General features: G+C 43.9%; 2 protein-coding genes and 4 non-coding genes across 7 annotated transcripts; 5 read left to right on the top strand and 1 right to left on the bottom strand.

The window, feature by feature from the left end:
- Positions 1 to 1,009: 1,009 nt before the first annotated feature.
- rnaseh1 (ribonuclease H1) lies at positions 1,010 to 11,709 on the bottom strand. 2 transcript variants are annotated; one of them, XM_055023018.1, is made up of 9 exons: positions 11,485 to 11,709; positions 10,682 to 10,806; positions 10,303 to 10,419; positions 10,225 to 10,272; positions 9,643 to 9,742; positions 9,500 to 9,554; positions 1,430 to 1,514; positions 1,237 to 1,361; positions 1,010 to 1,160 (listed from the first exon to the last, which is right to left on the bottom strand). In XM_055023018.1, exons 1-9 carry the CDS (start codon positions 11,613 to 11,615, stop codon positions 1,074 to 1,076), a joined length of 873 nt encoding a protein of 290 aa, XP_054878993.1. In that variant the 5' UTR covers positions 11,616 to 11,709; the 3' UTR covers positions 1,010 to 1,073. The 2 variants fall into 2 exon arrangements, with proteins under 2 accessions (XP_054878993.1, XP_054878992.1); XM_055023017.1 differs by having other exon boundaries at positions 10,225 to 10,419.
- Positions 11,710 to 11,737: 28 nt separating this feature from the next.
- rps7 (ribosomal protein S7) lies at positions 11,738 to 16,304 on the top strand. The gene is made up of 7 exons (XM_055023019.1): positions 11,738 to 11,836; positions 12,487 to 12,572; positions 12,643 to 12,714; positions 13,034 to 13,177; positions 14,393 to 14,457; positions 15,197 to 15,350; positions 16,198 to 16,304. The coding sequence occupies exons 2-7, from the start codon at positions 12,498 to 12,500 to the stop codon at positions 16,270 to 16,272; spliced, it is 585 nt and encodes a 194-aa protein (XP_054878994.1). The 5' UTR covers positions 11,738 to 11,836; positions 12,487 to 12,497; the 3' UTR covers positions 16,273 to 16,304.
- LOC129353697 (small nucleolar RNA SNORA73 family) lies at positions 12,738 to 12,956 on the top strand. Its single transcript, XR_008605052.1, has one exon. It is a non-coding gene; the product is annotated as a small nucleolar RNA SNORA73 family (small nucleolar RNA).
- LOC129353696 (small nucleolar RNA SNORA73 family) lies at positions 14,099 to 14,317 on the top strand. Its single transcript, XR_008605051.1, has one exon. It is a non-coding gene; the product is annotated as a small nucleolar RNA SNORA73 family (small nucleolar RNA).
- LOC129353698 (small nucleolar RNA SNORA73 family) lies at positions 14,774 to 14,984 on the top strand. Its single transcript, XR_008605053.1, has one exon. It is a non-coding gene; the product is annotated as a small nucleolar RNA SNORA73 family (small nucleolar RNA).
- On the top strand, positions 15,648 to 15,858 carry LOC129353695 (small nucleolar RNA SNORA73 family). Its single transcript, XR_008605050.1, has one exon. It is a non-coding gene; the product is annotated as a small nucleolar RNA SNORA73 family (small nucleolar RNA).
- Positions 16,305 to 16,613: the final 309 nt, after the last annotated feature.

A 16,613-nucleotide genomic window follows, 5' to 3' on the forward strand; every position in this document is an offset into this window, starting at 1 on the left:
GAAAATAAACAAATCTTTTAATTCATGAAAGATTTAAACTTTAATTCAAATTTAAATTTGCCAAAGAATTTCTTTTCATATCTAAGATTAAAATTTATTCAGCAACAATTAAAAGTAATTTCTGGAATTAAGAATAAAATAAAAACCCACAGGAAATGGTTTTCAGTGTGATTTAGGATTAGACTTCAGTATTAATCATAAAAAATTGAAATAAAAGTTAAAAATCTGCATATCTGTCCAGAGTTTAATGAAAGAAATCAACAGTGAGGAAGAAGCTGCGCTGCCCTCTGCTGGTCCATTTGAACACCTGCAGGTCAGAACCAGGTCAAATATTAAAGATGGAATAATTTAACAGATTAAAGCAGGAAACAGCAGCAGAGCGGCTCCGGGGGAGGAACCATCGTGAGGGCGTCATCAGCCAATCAGAACCAGGGATTATATTTAATTGACATCTAATCCAGGGGTGCCCAAAGTGGGTCCCATGGAGGGCCGGCATCCTGTTAGTTTCAGTTCTCTCCCTGATGGTGTAACAAGCTCGTCAGCAGGTCAATGTTCTAATGAGCCGTCATTTGATCCAGGTGCGTTAAACCAGGGAGAGAGTAAAAGATCCCGACCCTGCAGGACGACTTTGGGCACCACTGAGCTAAACCTTCAGGGAATAGAGAGACTTCAGAGTTTAGCCTTTTAAACCATATTAATAAACGGTCAGAGAAACTGACAACAGAATAAATAATCCTCCTGACTCTGATTGGTGGGTTAATTATTCCCATAGATCCGACTGAAAGACTTCAGTTGGACTTGTTTATATAGTAAATGTGTTTTACTTCAGTTTCATCGCTAAACCGGGAAAACAATAATTATCCAAACTGGTACCAGTAAACTCCCAGTTTAACGTGATGACAGGTTCAGAATGCAGCACTGCCCTCTGCTGGATAATGATGAGAACCTGTCAGCTGATCTCTGCTGCTGTTCTTCACAATCAGAAAAGGAAGTGCCGTCGGATTCATGGTCGGAAGAAAACTAAACTTTATTCACCCTGAGCAGAAAGAAAATCAGAAAATATCTTAAACTTTTCACAGCAGGTCCTTGGCTGCTCCCTCCCGGGATAGCCGGTCCGCCATCTCATTCCCGGTGAATCCGGCGTGGCCCGGGACATGCATCTGCAGGGAGAGGAACAGTTAGGAGCACCGAGCCTTCTTTACCAGCGGACCGATCCGGTTCGGCCCGGTTATTTACCCAGACAACGTCCAGCTCTGAGTTCAGCTGATCCAGCTTCATAAACTCTTCTTTGTTGGTGATCGGACCGCCAGACTTCAGCCTCCATCCGTTCAGTTTCCAGGTCTTCACCCAGCTGGTCACACCTGCAGGAAGTCAGAGGTCAGAGGTCACCTGGCCCTGGCCCCCCCCAAGGTCCACAACAATGACTCACCGTTGATGGTGAACTTGCTGTCAGTATAGAGAACCAGCTTCTGGATGTGGTTCTGCCGGGCCAGTTCCAGGGCCCTGCAAGCCGCCTGTGGGCGGAGACACTACACAGTCACTAACGAGTCACTAACGAGTCATTGAACAGCTACAAGTCACTAACGAGTCATTAAACAACTAACGAGTCACTAACAAGTCATTAAACAGCTACCAGTCACTAACGAGTCACTAACGAGTCATTAAACAGCTACCAGTCACTAACGAGTCACTAACGAGTCATTAAACAGCTACCAGTCACTAACGAGTCATTAAACAACTAACGAGTCACTAACAAGTCATTAAACAGCTACCAGTCACTAACGAGTCACTAACGAGTCATTAAACAGCTACCAGTCACTAACGAGTCACTAACGAGTCATTAAACAACTAACGAGTCACTAACAAGTCATTAAACAGCTACCAGTCACTAACGAGTCATTAAACAACTAACGAGTCACTAACAAGTCATTAAACAGCTACCAATCACTAACGAGTTACTAACGAGTTATTAAACAGCTACCAGTCACTAACGAGTCACTAACGAGTAATTAAACAGCTACAAGTCACTAACGAGTCATTAAACAACTAACGAGTCACTAACAAGTCATTAAACAGCTACCAGTCACTAACGAGTCATTAAACAACTAACCAGTCACTAACAAGTCATTAAACAGCTACCAGTCACTAACGAGTCACTAACGAGTCATTAAACAGCTACCAGTCACTAACGAGTCACTAACGAGTCATTAAACAGCTACAAGTCACTAACGAGTCAATAACAAGTCATTAAACAGCTACCAGTCACTAACGAGTCATTAAACAGCTACCAGTCACTAACGAGTCACTAACGAGTCATTAAACAGCTACCAGTCACTAACGAGTCATTAAACAGCTACCAATCACTAACGAGTCACTAACTAGTCATTGAACAGCTACCAGTCACTAACGAGTCATTAAACAGCTACCAGTCACTAACGAGTCATTAAACAGCTACCAATCACTAACGAGTCACTAACTAGTCATTGAACAGCTACCAGTCACTAACGAGTCATTAAACAGCTACCAATCACTAACGAGTCACTAACGAGTCATTAAACAGCTACCAATCACTAACGAGTCACTAACGAGTCATTAAACACCTACCAGTCACTAACGAGTCATTAAACAGCTACCAGTCACTAACAAGTCATTAAACAGCTACCAGTCACTAACAAGTCATTAAACAGCTACCAGTCACTAACGAGTCACTAACCAGTCATTAAACAGCTACCAATCACTAACGAGTCACTAACGAGTCATTAAACACCTACCAGTCACTAACGAGTCACTAACGAGTCATTAAACAGCTACCAGTCACTAACGAGTCACTAACGAGTTATTAAACAGCTACCAGTCACTAACGAGTCACTAACGAGTCATTAAACACCTACCAGTCACTAACGAGTCATTAAACAGCTACCAATCACTAACGAGTCACTAACGAGTTATTAAACAGCTACCAGTCACTAACGAGTCACTAACGAGTCATTAAACAGCTACCAGTCACTAACGAGTCACTAACGAGTCATTAAACAGCTACCAGTCACTAACGAGTCATTAAACAGCTACCAGTCACTAACAAGTCATTAAACAGCTACCAGTCACTAACGAGTCACTAACGAGTCATTGAACAGCTACCAGTCACTAACGAGTCATTAAACAGCTACCAATCACTAACGAGTCACTAACGAGTCATTAAACAGCTACCAATCACTAACGAGTCACTAACGAGTCATTAAACAGCTACCAGTCACTAACGAGTCACTAACGAGTCATTGAACAGCTACAAGTCACTAACGAGTCATTAAACAGCTACCAGTCACTAACGAGTCACTAACGAGTCATTAAACAGCTACCAATCACTAACGAGTCATTAAACAGCTACCAATCACTAACGAGTCACTAACGAGTCATTAAACAGCTACCAGTCACTAACGAGTCATTAAACAGCTACCAGTCACTAACGAGTCACTAACGAGTCATTAAACAGCTACCAGTCACTAACGAGTCATTAAACAGCTACCAGTCACTAACGAGTCACTAACGAGTCATTAAACAGCTACCAGTCACTAACGAGTCATTAAACAGCTACCAGTCACTAACGAGTCACTAACGAGTCATTAAACAGCTACCAGTCACTAACGAGTCACTAACGAGTCATTAAACAGCTACCAGTCACTAACGAGTCACTAACGAGTCATTAAACAGCTACCAGTCACTAACGAGTCATTAAACAGCTACCAGTCAATAACGAGTCACTAACGAGTCATTAAACAGCTACCAGTCACTAACGAGTCATTAAACAGCTACCAGTCATTAACGAGTCACTAACAAGTCATTAAACAGCTACCAGTCACTAACGAGTCATTAAACAGCTACCAGTCACTAACGAGTCACTAAGGAGTCATTAAACAGCTACCAGTCACTAACGAGTCACTAAGGAGTCATTAAACAGCTACCAGTCACTAACGAGTCACTAATGAGTCATTAAACAGCTACCAGTCACTAACGAGTCACTAACAAGCCATTAAACAGCTACCAGTCACTAACGAGTCACTAACGAGTCATTAAACAGCTACCAGTCACTAACGAGTCACTAATGAGTCATTAAACAGCTACCAGTCACTAACGTGTCATTAAACAGCTACCAATCACTAACGAGTCACTAACGAGTCATTAAACAGCTACCAATCACTAACGAGTCACTAAGGAGTCATTAAACAGCTACCAGTCACTAACGAGTCACTAACAAGTCATTAAACAGCTACCAGTCGCTACCAGTCACTAACGAGTCACTAAAGAGTCATTAAACAGCTACCAGTCACTAACGAGTCATTAAACAGCTACCAATCACTAATGAGTCACTAACGAGTCATTAAACAGCTACCAATCACTAACGAGTCCTAACGAGTCATTGAACAGCTACAAGTCACTAACAAGTCATTAAACAGCTACCAGTCGCTACCAGTCACTAACGAGTCACTAAAGAGTCATTAAACAGCTACCAGTCACTAACGAGTCATTAAACAGCTACCAATCACTAACGAGTCACTAACGAGTCATTAAACAGCTACCAATCACTAACGAGTCACTAACGAGTCATTAAACAGCTACCCATCACTAACAAGTCACTAAGGAGTCATTAAACAGCTACCAGTCACTAACGAGTCACTAAACAACTAACGAGTCACTAACAAGTCATTAAACAGCTACCAGTCACTAACGAGTCACTAAAGAGTCATTAAACAGCTACCAGTCACTAACGAGTCATTAAACAGCTACCCATCACTAACAAGTCACTAAGGAGTCATTAAACAGCTACCAGTCACTAACGAGTCACTAACGAGTCATTAAACAGCTACCCATCACTAACAAGTCACTAAGGAGTCATTAAACAGCTACCAGTCACTAACGAGTCACTAAACAACTAACGAGTCACTAACAAGTCATTAAACAGCTACCAGTCGCTACCAGTCACTAACGAGTCACTAAAGAGTCATTAAACAGCTACCAGTCACTAACGAGTCACTAACGAGTCATTAAACAGCTACCAATCACTAACGAGTCACTAACGAGTCATTGAACAGCTACAAGTCACTAACGAGTCATTAAACAGCTACCAGTCACTAACAAGTCACGTTCGAGTCATTAAATAGCTACCAATCACTAACGAGTCACTAAGGAGTCATTAAACAGCTACCAGTCACTAACGAGTCACTAAACAACTAACGAGTCACTAACAAGTCATTAAACAGCTACCAGTCGCTACCAGTCACTAACGAGTCACTAAAGAGTCATTAAACAGCTACCAGTCACTAACGAGTCACTAACGAGTCATTAAACAGCTACCAATCACTAACGAGTCACTAACGAGTCATTAAACAGCTACCAATCACTAACGAGTCACTAACGAGTCATTGAACAGCTACAAGTCACTAACGAGTCATTAAACAGCTACCAGTCACTAACAAGTCACTAACGAGTCATTAAACAGCTACCAATCACTAACGAGTCACTAAGGAGTCATTAAACAGCTACCAGTCACTAACGAGTCACTAAACAACTAACGAGTCACTAACAAGTCATTAAACAGCTACCAGTCGCTACCAGTCACTAACGAGTCACTAAAGAGTCATTAAACAGCTACCAGTCACTAACGAGTCACTAAACAACTAACGAGTCACTAACGAGTCATTAAACAGCTACCAGTCACTAACGAGTCATTAAACAGCTACCAGTCACTAACGAGTCATTAAACAGCTACCAATCACTAACGAGTCACTAAAGAGTCATTAAACAGCTACCAATCACTAACGAGTCACTAACGAGTCATTGAACAGCTACAAGTCACTAACGAGTCATTAAACAGCTACCAGTCACTAACGAGTCATTAAACAGCTACCCATCACTAACAAGTCACTAAGGAGTCATTAAACAGCTACCAGTCACTAACGAGTCACTAAACAACTAACGAGTCACTAACAAGTCATTAAACAGCTACCAGTCGCTACCAGTCACTATTGAGTCACTAAAGAGTCATTAAAGCTACCAGTCACTAACGAGTCATTAAACAGCTACCAATCACTAACGAGTCACTAACGTGTCATTAAACAGCTACCAGTCACTAACGAGTCATTAAACAGCTACCAATCACTAACGAGTCATTAAACAGCTACCAGTCACTAACGAGTCATTAAACAGCTACCAGTCACTAACGAGTCACTAACGAGTCATTAAACAGCTACCAGTCACTAACGAGTCATTAAACAGCTACCAATCACTAACGAGTCACTAAACAACTAACGAGTCACTAACAAGTCATTAAACAGCTACCAGTCACTAACGAGTCATTAAACAGCTACCAGTCACTAACGAGTCATTAAACAGCTACCAGTCACTAACAAGTCACTAACGAGTCACTAACGAGTCATTAAACAGCTACCAGTCACTAACGAGTCACTAAACAACTAACGAGTCACTAACAAGTCATTAAACAGCTACCAGTCACTAACGAGTCATTAAACAGCTACCAGTCACTAACGAGTCATTAAACAGCTACCAATCACTAACGAGTCACTAACGTGTCATTAAACAGCTACCAGTCACTAACGAGTCATTAAACAGCTACCAATCACTAACGAGTCATTAACAGCTACCAGTCACTAACGAGTCATTAAACAGCTACCAGTCACTAACGAGTCACTAACGAGTCATTAAACAGCTACCAGTCACTAACGAGTCACTAACGAGTCATTAAACAGCTACCAGTCACTAACGAGTCACTAACGAGTCATTAAACAGCTACCAGTCACTAACGAGTCACTAACGAGTCATTAAACAGCTACCAGTCACTAACGAGTCACTAACGAGTCATTAAACAGCTACCAGTCACTAACGAGTCACTAACAAGCCATTAAACAGCTACCAGTCACTAACGAGTCACTAACAAGCCATTAAACAGCTACCAGTCACTAACGAGTCACTAACGAGTCATTAAACAGCTACCAGTCACTAACGAGTCACTAACGAGTCATTAAACAGCTACCAGTCACTAACGAGTCACTAACGAGTCATTAAACAGCTACCAGTCACTAACGAGTCACTAACAAGCCATTAAACAGCTACCAGTCACTAACGAGTCATTAAACAGCTACCAGTCACTAACGAGTCACTAACGAGTCATTAAACAGCTACCAGTCACTAACGAGTCACTAACGAGTCATTAAACAGCTACCAGTCACTAACAAGTCACTAACGAGTCATTAAACAGCTACCAGTCACTAACGAGTCATTAAACAGCTACCAATCACTAACGAGTCACTAACGAGTCATTAAACAGCTACCAGTCACTAACGAGTCATTAAACAGCTACCAATCACTAACGAGTCACTAACGAGTCATTAAACAGCTACCAGTCACCAACGAGTCACTAACGAGTCATTAAACATCTACCAATCACTAACGAGTCATTAAACACTAACCAGTCACTAACGAGTCATTAAACAGCTACCAATCACTAACGAGTCACTAAAGAGTCATTAAACAGCTACCAGTCACTAACGAGTCACTAAACAACTAACGAGTCACTAACAAGTCATTAAACAGCTACCAGTCGCTACCAGTCACTAACGAGTCACTAAAGAGTCATTAAACAGCTACCAGTCACTAACGAGTCATTAAACAGCTACCAATCACTAACGAGTCACTAACGTGTCATTAAACAGCTACCAGTCACTAACGAGTCATTAAACAGCTACCAATCACTAACGAGTCATTAAACAGCTACCAGTCACTAACGAGTCATTAAACAGCTACCAATCACTAACGAGTCATTAAACACTAACCAGTCACTAACGAGTCATTAAACAGCTACCAGTCACTAACGAGTCACTAACGAGTCATTAAACAGCTACCAGTCACTAACGAGTCACTAACGAGTCATTAAACAGCTACCAGTCACTAACGAGTCACTAACGAGTCATTAAACAGCTACCAGTCACTAACGAGTCACTAACGAGTCATTAAACAGCTACCAGTCACTAACGAGTCACTAACAAGCCATTAAACAGCTACCAGTCACTAACGAGTCACTAACAAGCCATTAAACAGCTACCAGTCACTAACGAGTCACTAACGAGTCATTAAACAGCTACCAGTCACTAACGAGTCACTAACGAGTCATTAAACAGCTACCAGTCACTAACGAGTCACTAACGAGTCATTAAACAGCTACCAGTCACTAACGAGTCACTAACAAGCCATTAAACAGCTACCAGTCACTAACGAGTCACTAACGAGTCATTAGACAGCTACCAGTCACTAACGAGTCACTAACGAGTCATTAAACAGCTACCAGTCACTAACGAGTCACTAACGAGTCATTAAACAACCAGTCACTAACGAGTCACTAACGAGTCATTAAACAGCTACCAGTCACTAACGAGTCATTAAACAGCTACCAATCACTAACGAGTCACTAACGAGTCATTAAACAGCTACCAGTCACTAACGAGTCATTAAACAGCTACCAATCACTAACGAGTTACTAACGAGTCATTAAACAGCTACCAGTCACTAACGAGTCATTAAACAGCTACCAATCACTAACGAGTCACTAACGAGTCATTAAACAGCTACCAGTCACTAACGAGTCACTAACGAGTCATTAAACAGCTACCAATCACTAACGAGTCACTAACAAGTCATTAAACAGCTACCAATCACTAACGAGTCATTAAACACTAACCAGTCACTAACGAGTCATTAAACAGCTACCAGTCACTAACGAGTCACTAACGAGTCATTAAACAGCTACCAGTCACTAACGAGTCACTAACGAGTCATTAAACAGCTACCAATCACTAACGAGTCACTAACAAGTCATTAAACAGCTACCAATCACTAACGAGTCACTAACGAGTCATTAAACAGCTACCAGTCACTAACGAGTCATTAAACAGCTACCAATCACTAACGAGTCACTAACAAGTCATTAAACAGCTACCAATCACTAACGAGTCACTAACGAGTCATTAAACAGCTACCAGTCACTAACGAGTCACTAACGAGTCATTAAACAGCTACCAGTCACTAACGAGTCACTAACGAGTCATTAAACAGCTACCAATCACTAACGAGTCACTAACGAGTCATTAAACAGCTACCAATCACTAACGAGTCACTAACGAGTCATTAAACAAGTCAACTGACAGTACTGGTGAACGCGCAGAGTAATTTCATACAGTTGGTTTTTTTTCAAATTTTCATTTTGTTTAGCATTTAAGTTTGTGTTAGAATTGTATTAATTATTTTTGATGAAATAAATGAAACAAGAAGAAATAAAAGGATTTGGCTGCACTACAGCAGTTGAGCCACTAGAGGGCACTGGATCAGAACCAGTTCATTCTGACTAATTGGGTTCCAACCGTTTATAAAGTAGTACTGGTCTCGCGTTGATTGGACAGTGATTCTGAGGTGGGATGTGATGGGCGGGTCTCACCTGAATCTCTGCTCTCTGATTGGTCTGCCGCCCCTGCAGCCGCTCTGCAACATTTCTGGCCAAGAGGCAGCAGCTGGTTACTTCCTCACAGCGTCAGTGCCAGCAGCAGCTAGTTGAGGGTGTGTTGGTGTGTGTGGACTCACAATGGGTGGTTCCGGCCCCAGTACACCCCGATCCCAGCCCGGGCCCGGTCCCGCCCGTTGGCTGAGCAGCAGCCGTCGGTGTACACCACCACCGCATCACCTGGAGGGTCAGCAGCAGGTCAGAGGTCAGTTTGGGAGTGGCCACCGTTCTACTTATAGCAGAGCTTATTTTTAGCATTTAGCGCTTTTGCTAACTTCGAAAATTTTAGTGTACTTAGTTTCCCCTATATTTTTGTTTCTGATGAACTCCATAGTAATAATTTAGTTTGCATATTTTTATCACTTCCAGTTGAAAAAAGTTCAAAAGTTCCATGTTGAAGTTTTGGTTTTGAACTGTGAATAATTTGATTCTGTCCAGGGTAGCATGGTCCTGCAGCACACCTGCTGGGTGTCAATATGGCTGAAGTTAGCATTTTAGCTCCATCTTCCACTAAATAAAACGTTGACATGGCGCTTCATCTATAGCTTCCACTTTACACCATGTTAGTATAGCGCATTAGCATTAGCTCCATCAAATTAATGATTAGTGCTTCAGGACTGGAGGCCACCACTCAGGATGAAGCTCTATCGTCGTCATCATACCCATGTAGGTGAATCCATCACTGCTTCCTGCTAACAGGCTCTCTGATGGCTTGGCTCGTTTAGGCTTGGCTCGTTTAGGCTGAAGCTCCGCCCCCTCCTCTGGGCGGGGCCTCTTCTTTCCTAGCGGGATGCATTCCACCGGCTCTGGGCCCCGTCTGGGCAGCAGAGAGACGTCTGTCTCTCCAGGCCGGGTCCCTGATGGGAGACAGAACTGCAATCAGGAACAGAACCGTTCCACAGGAATCAGGTCCAGTTCTGCTAAAAGGTTTGGGCTTATCCAAAACGCTGCAGCAGAGGTTCTGATGAAAACACAGGGATTGTGTTTCTTTCATTGCAGGTCCGATATCCGTCTGATTGGCCCAGATGTTCCTACCAGAATTATTCAGAACAAACCTGCTGTTTCCTAGAGGTCCTAGAGGCAGAACCTTTAGTTCCTCGCCTGTCTGGACCGGCTCACCTGTGCTGTGGCCCGGAACTGCAGACGGGTCTTCTCCTCTGAAGAACGCCCAGGCATCTCGTTCTGATCCAAACTTCTTAAACAACGCAGCTGGAAACTTGTCCACCTGGATCTTACACTCTTCCCTGGAAGAACGACCAGAACCAGGAAAGTCATCAGGATTTAAGCACAACATTTCTTCAGAACTCTTTCTAGAATGTTCTTGTTCTAAACCGGTGAAATCTTCAGAACCTTTTGGATTTAACATTTTCTGTCTGTCTTCTTCCACTGTTGGAGGATTTCCTGTGTTCTGTCCAATCAAAGCCCACTCACTGCTAGTTTTTCCTTCTACTAAACTTCTACTCATATACTACTCCGTGAACAATATTGACTATTTCCTGCTATGCTCAGTTCCTCCACGACTGTTTTGACCATAAAACAATATTTCTGCATAACATTAGTTTTTCTTTGTCTGACTATTTTAACTAAATGCTGCGTTTCCGTTTACTGTAAGAGAATCAACTAATTTAAATATATCCGTCTGCAAGAAATAAACGCAAACAATGTAAGCTTCACTTTTGATCTAAATATTTTAAATAAATTAATTTTAACTGACAGAATAATGAAACGCGGCTGCTGAGGCGTTAATACTAACCAGGGGTTCCGAAAGCAAGAGCCTGAGAAAATACCCAGAACCACCTGGTTCTGGATTATTATGACGTCAGAATAAACCTTGCTCCTATCCATAATTAGTTAAAAGTTTCATCCTACGGTAAGAAAACCTGACGAGGTAGCTGATAGTCAGGACACCGGATGAACCTCACCATGACCCGTACACTCCGGGTTTCACTCCCTTCCTGACAGCGTAGAAGAACTTTCCTCTCGGGTTCGGCATGTCTGAAGCGCTGCAGAACCTCTTGAGAACTGTCCGGACCGGAGTCCAAAGCCGGAACATCAGCGGAACCAGCAGAGAATCATTTTGGGGCCTAAACGTGGTGAAGTTGACTGTAAACCCGACAATTAACAGCAACAACGCCACAAATTCTACTCTCGCGATATCTTAACTTAACAACGGCGTGCATATCTGATTCTCGCGATGTTAATGATCAGCAACGCGATTGGATTAATTCAAGTCTCGCGATGTTCCGGTCTCTTCCTTGGCCGTCGCTGACACAGGTTAGTCGTGTTATTCACAGCACATCAGTTTTCTGATCTTAAATGTTCTTTAAAGCTGTTTTGTTGGCGCTTCAACAACAGGAACCTCCCATATGGAGTCTGATACCTCAGATTGAGATGTTTGCAGCAGTGGATGGTTTCGTTAGAGGAGTATTTACAGCGTAGTAGCGGAGGGACTGTTAGCGGGAGAAGCTAGGCCGAGCGTGTGTTCAGTCAGCTACTGCTGGAAATAAACTGGGAATTAACTAGTAAATTGTAGAACCTCCGAGCTGGGACCAGTTGAGCGGTTAGGTCGCAGCAGTAGGAGAACTGGAACCATTTCAAACCAGTTTACTTGGAGTTCAGTAACTGGGACCAGTTCACCGGTTAATCTGGAACCAGTTTAGACGTTCCTGAGTCAGATTTTATTAAAAAAAGACTTATTTAATGAAACTTAAATCATCCAAGTTTCTTTAGAGAATTGTGAATGTTGATGCTGTGAGCAAGAAGGGTTTCTGGTAGCAGTCAGTGTTACAGCGAATCATAAGAGGGTCTGACTGAGTTCTGTGTGATAAGTCAAATGCTAACAGCTTGAAATCCCCTAGCAACACATCTTTTGCTGTTCCTCTTTACATATGTGATGAAATGACCTCTAACCTCTGTCTGTGCAGAGACTAAGGCCATGTTCAGTACCAGCGCTAAGATAGTGAAGCCGAACGGCGAGAAGCCTGATGAGTTTGAGTCTGGAATCTCCCAGGTAAGAGCCATCAGTCGGTCATCTTGGTGCCGGTTCTGTTCGCCTGCTGACCCGGCTCGTTCTCATCTAGGCTCTGCTGGAGCTGGAGATGAACTCTGACCTGAAGGCCCAGCTGAGGGAACTGCACATCACTGCAGCTAAGGTGGGATTCTGCTGAACGTTTTCCCGACATGGACACCTGGGGGCGTGGCCTCCAGCTCTGTCCTGGTGGCCAATGGGAGCGCAGCTCTGAGCCGTGACGTCCAATCCCGTTCCACGTTGTCGGACAGTAAGCTCCGCCCCCGGCTGCGGGTCGGCCGGCGCGGCGAGCGTCCTGCATATTCCTACGCCTTCCCAGAGTCCTTTGGGCCGTTACTGGGGAGACAAACCATGCAGGACACACAACGCTCTGGTTCTGTGTGGATCTGGATCCGCTCCGTGTTGTGGACGCGGCGCTGATGGCGCGTTCCTCTGTGTTGCAGGAGATCGAGGTGGGCGGCAGCCGCAAAGCCATCATCATCTTCGTCCCGGTTCCTCAGCTCAAGTCCTTCCAGAAGATCCAGGTCCGCCTGGTCCGGGAGCTGGAGAAGAAGTTCAGCGGGAAGCATGTCGTCTTCATTGCACAGGTGAGAGGTCAGAGGTTGGGAACCTGTCAGGTTGAGTTCCAGACCCGGTTCTGTAACTAACATGAACTGATCGATTTATTCTGACAGAATGAAAAATATTTTCATTTAACTAATTCAGATTTTTTATGCATTTGAAATTCATAAAACTACAAATAAACATTTTAAATAGTTCATTAGATAAAATATTTTCTTATCTAAAAGTCAATAGCAGCCGTAAATCTGCTGATCATCAATACCAGCGATGCTCCAATCAGGTTCTTTGCTGCCGATACCGATCACCTGGATTGGCTCTTAACATTTATGCCTTAAAGTGAAAAATTATCTGGCAATAAATTCAACATAGATCAGGTGAATTTAATAACAGACAAATTTGAATAAATACCTAAAGTCTGTTCTAGTTTCCTGTGCAGCAGAATTATGCGCCCGAATCTGATTCTTTTCCTGTAAGTAAAAGAAGAAAATAGCTTTTGGATAGTTTATGATCTAACAACAGGAAGTGAGTCTGTGGGATGGAAAACCTGGATCTCATTGGTCAGTTTGCTTAGTTTTCCTGCCAGCTGAAGGCGAGTGAGGGAGTTTGATCCTCCTGTAGATCTAAGAGCGACTGTTTGGATCCCGTCTGAGCTCTACCGTGTGCGGGTCAACCGGTTCTGCCAGGTTGCTGGTTCTGCCAGGTCGCTGGTTCTTGAGCGTTTTTGTGTGGTTTGCTGCGTGAACCTGGGAACCTCCTATGGATCACGTCTTCATTATTTATCATAATTGAATCTAAACGTGGTTGTTGTCACAAAGGTTGATGTCTGCGTCACGTCGTGGTTCTTCCTGTTCCTCTGTACCAGAGGCTCCCAGTTTCTGATCTGGACGTTTCACATTTCCTGTTTATGTGTCAATATTCCCAGTATGAACTGGTGCAGGTCCAGTGATCCGACATGGACACCTGGGGGCGTGGCCTCCAGCTCTGTCCTGGTGGCCAATGGGAGCGCAGCTCTGAGCCGTGACGTCCAATCCCATTCCACGTTGTCGGACAGTAAGCTCCGCCCCCGGCTGCGGGTCGGCCGGCGCGGCGAGCGTCCTGCATATTCCTACGCCTTCCCAGAGTCCTTTGGGCCGTTACTGGGGAGACAAACCATGCAGGACACACAACGCTCTGGTTCTGTGTGGATCCGGTCCAGGTTCTGCTGCTCTGATCAGGTATTGATTACTGCTGTTTGTTTCCAGAGGAGGATTCTTCCCAAACCCACCAGGAAAAGTCGCACCAAGAATAAGCAGAAGCGTCCCAGGAGGTGAGTGGACCAGAACCGGTTCTGATTCGCAGGTCTGGAGCTACTGGAGAATCAGTAGAACCGGAACCAGTTCTGTTTAGATCAGAGGTTCTGTAGTGGTTCTACAGAACTCCTGAGGAGCCGAACATGGAAGGGTCAAAGGTCAGGGTTTGGACCTTCACAGTTCAGTGGCTCGACCCAATTGATTCTGCTGTCAGGAAGGAACCGGAGAGGGTAATGATGATGTCATCAGCAGGAAGCCGTGTGATTGGTCAGAACCCTGGCCCGGTGGATTTAAATGTTCAGGAACATTTTCTCACATTTAAAGATCTGTTTCCCGACATGGACACCTGGGGGCGTGGCCTCCAGCTCTGTCCTGGTGGCCAATGGGAGCGCAGCTCTGAGCCGTGACGTCCAATCCCGTTCCACGTTGTCAGACAGTAAGCTCCGCCCCCGGCTGCCGGCGCGGCGAGCGTCCTGCATATTCCTACGCCTTCCCAGAGTCCTTTGGGCCGTTACTGGGGAGACAAACCATGCAGGACACAGAAGTTATTTGTGATGTCAGAATGATGTCATCATTTTGTATTGTGTCAATAATTATTGAATATGCTGTTGGCAAGCTAACTGTCAAGCTTAAATACTTAGCAAGCAAGCTAATTAGCTTCAAGCTAATTAAGCTAGGTATTTAGTCTGAATTTGTGACATTTCTTAAAGAATGAACATGATTAAAAAATAATAAACTTCCCCTTTGTCCATCCAGTCGAACTTTGACCTCTGTCCATGACGCCATCTTGGAGGACTTGGTGTTCCCCAGTGAGATCGTCGGGAAGCGGATCCGGGTCAAGCTGGACAGCAGCCGGCTCATCAAGGTCCACCTGGACAAGGCCCAGCAGAACAACGTGGAACACAAAGTGAGTGATTCTGTTGAGACGGCACCAGAACCGGGCCAGCCGGGTTCTGATTCTAGTTGTGAAATGTTTCAGGAATCAAACTGGGTTCTAATTCTGTCTTCATGTGGCCACATATATGTTTATGTATGTTTAGATACGTAAATAGCACAATTTACAAGAAAAATGTCGTCTAGCTTAAGCTAAAGCTAATGTAAAACTCACCTTCGTATCCGTGAACGTAAAACGAGGCGTTTATCTGAAAACTTCCCTGCAGCTTTGGATCCATGTTAATCTGCCGGTAACTATAGCAACCATCAGTTCCCGACATGGACACCTGGGGGCGTGGCCTCCAGCTCTGTCCTGGTGGCCAATGGGAGCGCAGCTCTGAGCCGTGACGTCCAATCCCGTTCCACGTTGTCGGACAATAAGCTCCGCCCCCGGCCGCCGGCGCGGCGAGCGTCCTGCATATTCCTACGCCTTCCCAGAGTCCTTTGGGCCGTTACTGGGGAGACAAACCATGCAGGACACACAACGCTCTGGTTCTGTGTGGAGGTTTATTACTGTGATTCATCTCAGCCGTGAAAATAGTTCAGGATTAAAGAGAACAAGAAATAAAGATAAAATTTAACTGCATTTTTCCAGAAGTTTCTGAAAAACTAAGATTAAGTTAAAATGTGCAGGTGGATAAGAAACAAAATAATAATTAGTGTTTTCCACCTGAAAATACCTTTAGTTGATCTCCTAAATGATTATGATCATAAAGATGTTAGTCCACCAGAGGGCGCTCATATAACTAGAAAAATATTTCAATTCATATAATTATTTTAGTTTGAGACCAGCTTCTGCTCTGACCTCTGACCTCTGTGCAGGTGAGACGTTCTCTGGAGTCTACAAGAAGCTGACGGGGAAAGACGTCGTGTTTGAATTCCCAGAATTCCAGCTGTAATGCGCCGGACTCAATAAAGTTGTTTTCTGTCACTTTGGACTCCGTGTCCTTTTCTGTTGGTCCAGATCAGTCCAGAACCAGCTCCATGGCTCTGGTGGAATCGGGTCTGGTCCGGTCCGAGGGCCCAGGAGGCTCCAGAACCACTGAAACTCAAACCTGAAGCAGAAACGTTGTAAAACGGCCAAAAGGCGAGAAATAACCGAAGCTGTAACTTAAATGTAAATTTATTAAAGCTGGAAATAAAGATCTGATGTCTGGGTCTGAATTCTGAATCGATTCTGAACAGTTCTGGGTAACAGGACTGGTTCTGACAAGCAGAACACTGATGTGTGGACCGATCC

The sequence above is a fragment of the Poeciliopsis prolifica genome, unplaced genomic scaffold (genome assembly GCF_027474105.1).
Source record: "Poeciliopsis prolifica strain line A6 unplaced genomic scaffold, Auburn_PproV2 SCAFFOLD094, whole genome shotgun sequence".
NCBI lineage: Eukaryota > Metazoa > Chordata > Actinopteri > Cyprinodontiformes > Poeciliidae > Poeciliopsis > Poeciliopsis prolifica.

Coding starts and splice junctions, on each gene's coding strand:
- rps7 (XM_055023019.1), top strand. CDS start 12,498: ATGTTCAGTACCAGCGCTAAGATAGTGAAGCCGAACGGCGAGAAGCCT. Junction 13,178..14,392: donor ATGTCGTCTTCATTGCACAG/GTGAGAGGTCAG, acceptor GTTTGTTTCCAG/AGGAGGATTCTTCCCAAACC. Junction 14,458..15,196: donor AAGCAGAAGCGTCCCAGGAG/GTGAGTGGACCA, acceptor TTGTCCATCCAG/TCGAACTTTGACCTCTGTCC.
- rnaseh1 (XM_055023017.1), bottom strand. CDS start 11,615: ATGTTCCGGCTTTGGACTCCGGTCCGGACAGTTCTCAAGAGGTTCTGC. Junction 10,420..10,681: donor AGTTCCGGGCCACAGCACAG/GTGAGCCGGTCC, acceptor GTCTCCCATCAG/GGACCCGGCCTGGAGAGACA. Junction 9,555..9,642: donor TGGGGCCGGAACCACCCATT/GTGAGTCCACAC, acceptor CCTCTTGGCCAG/AAATGTTGCAGAGCGGCTGC.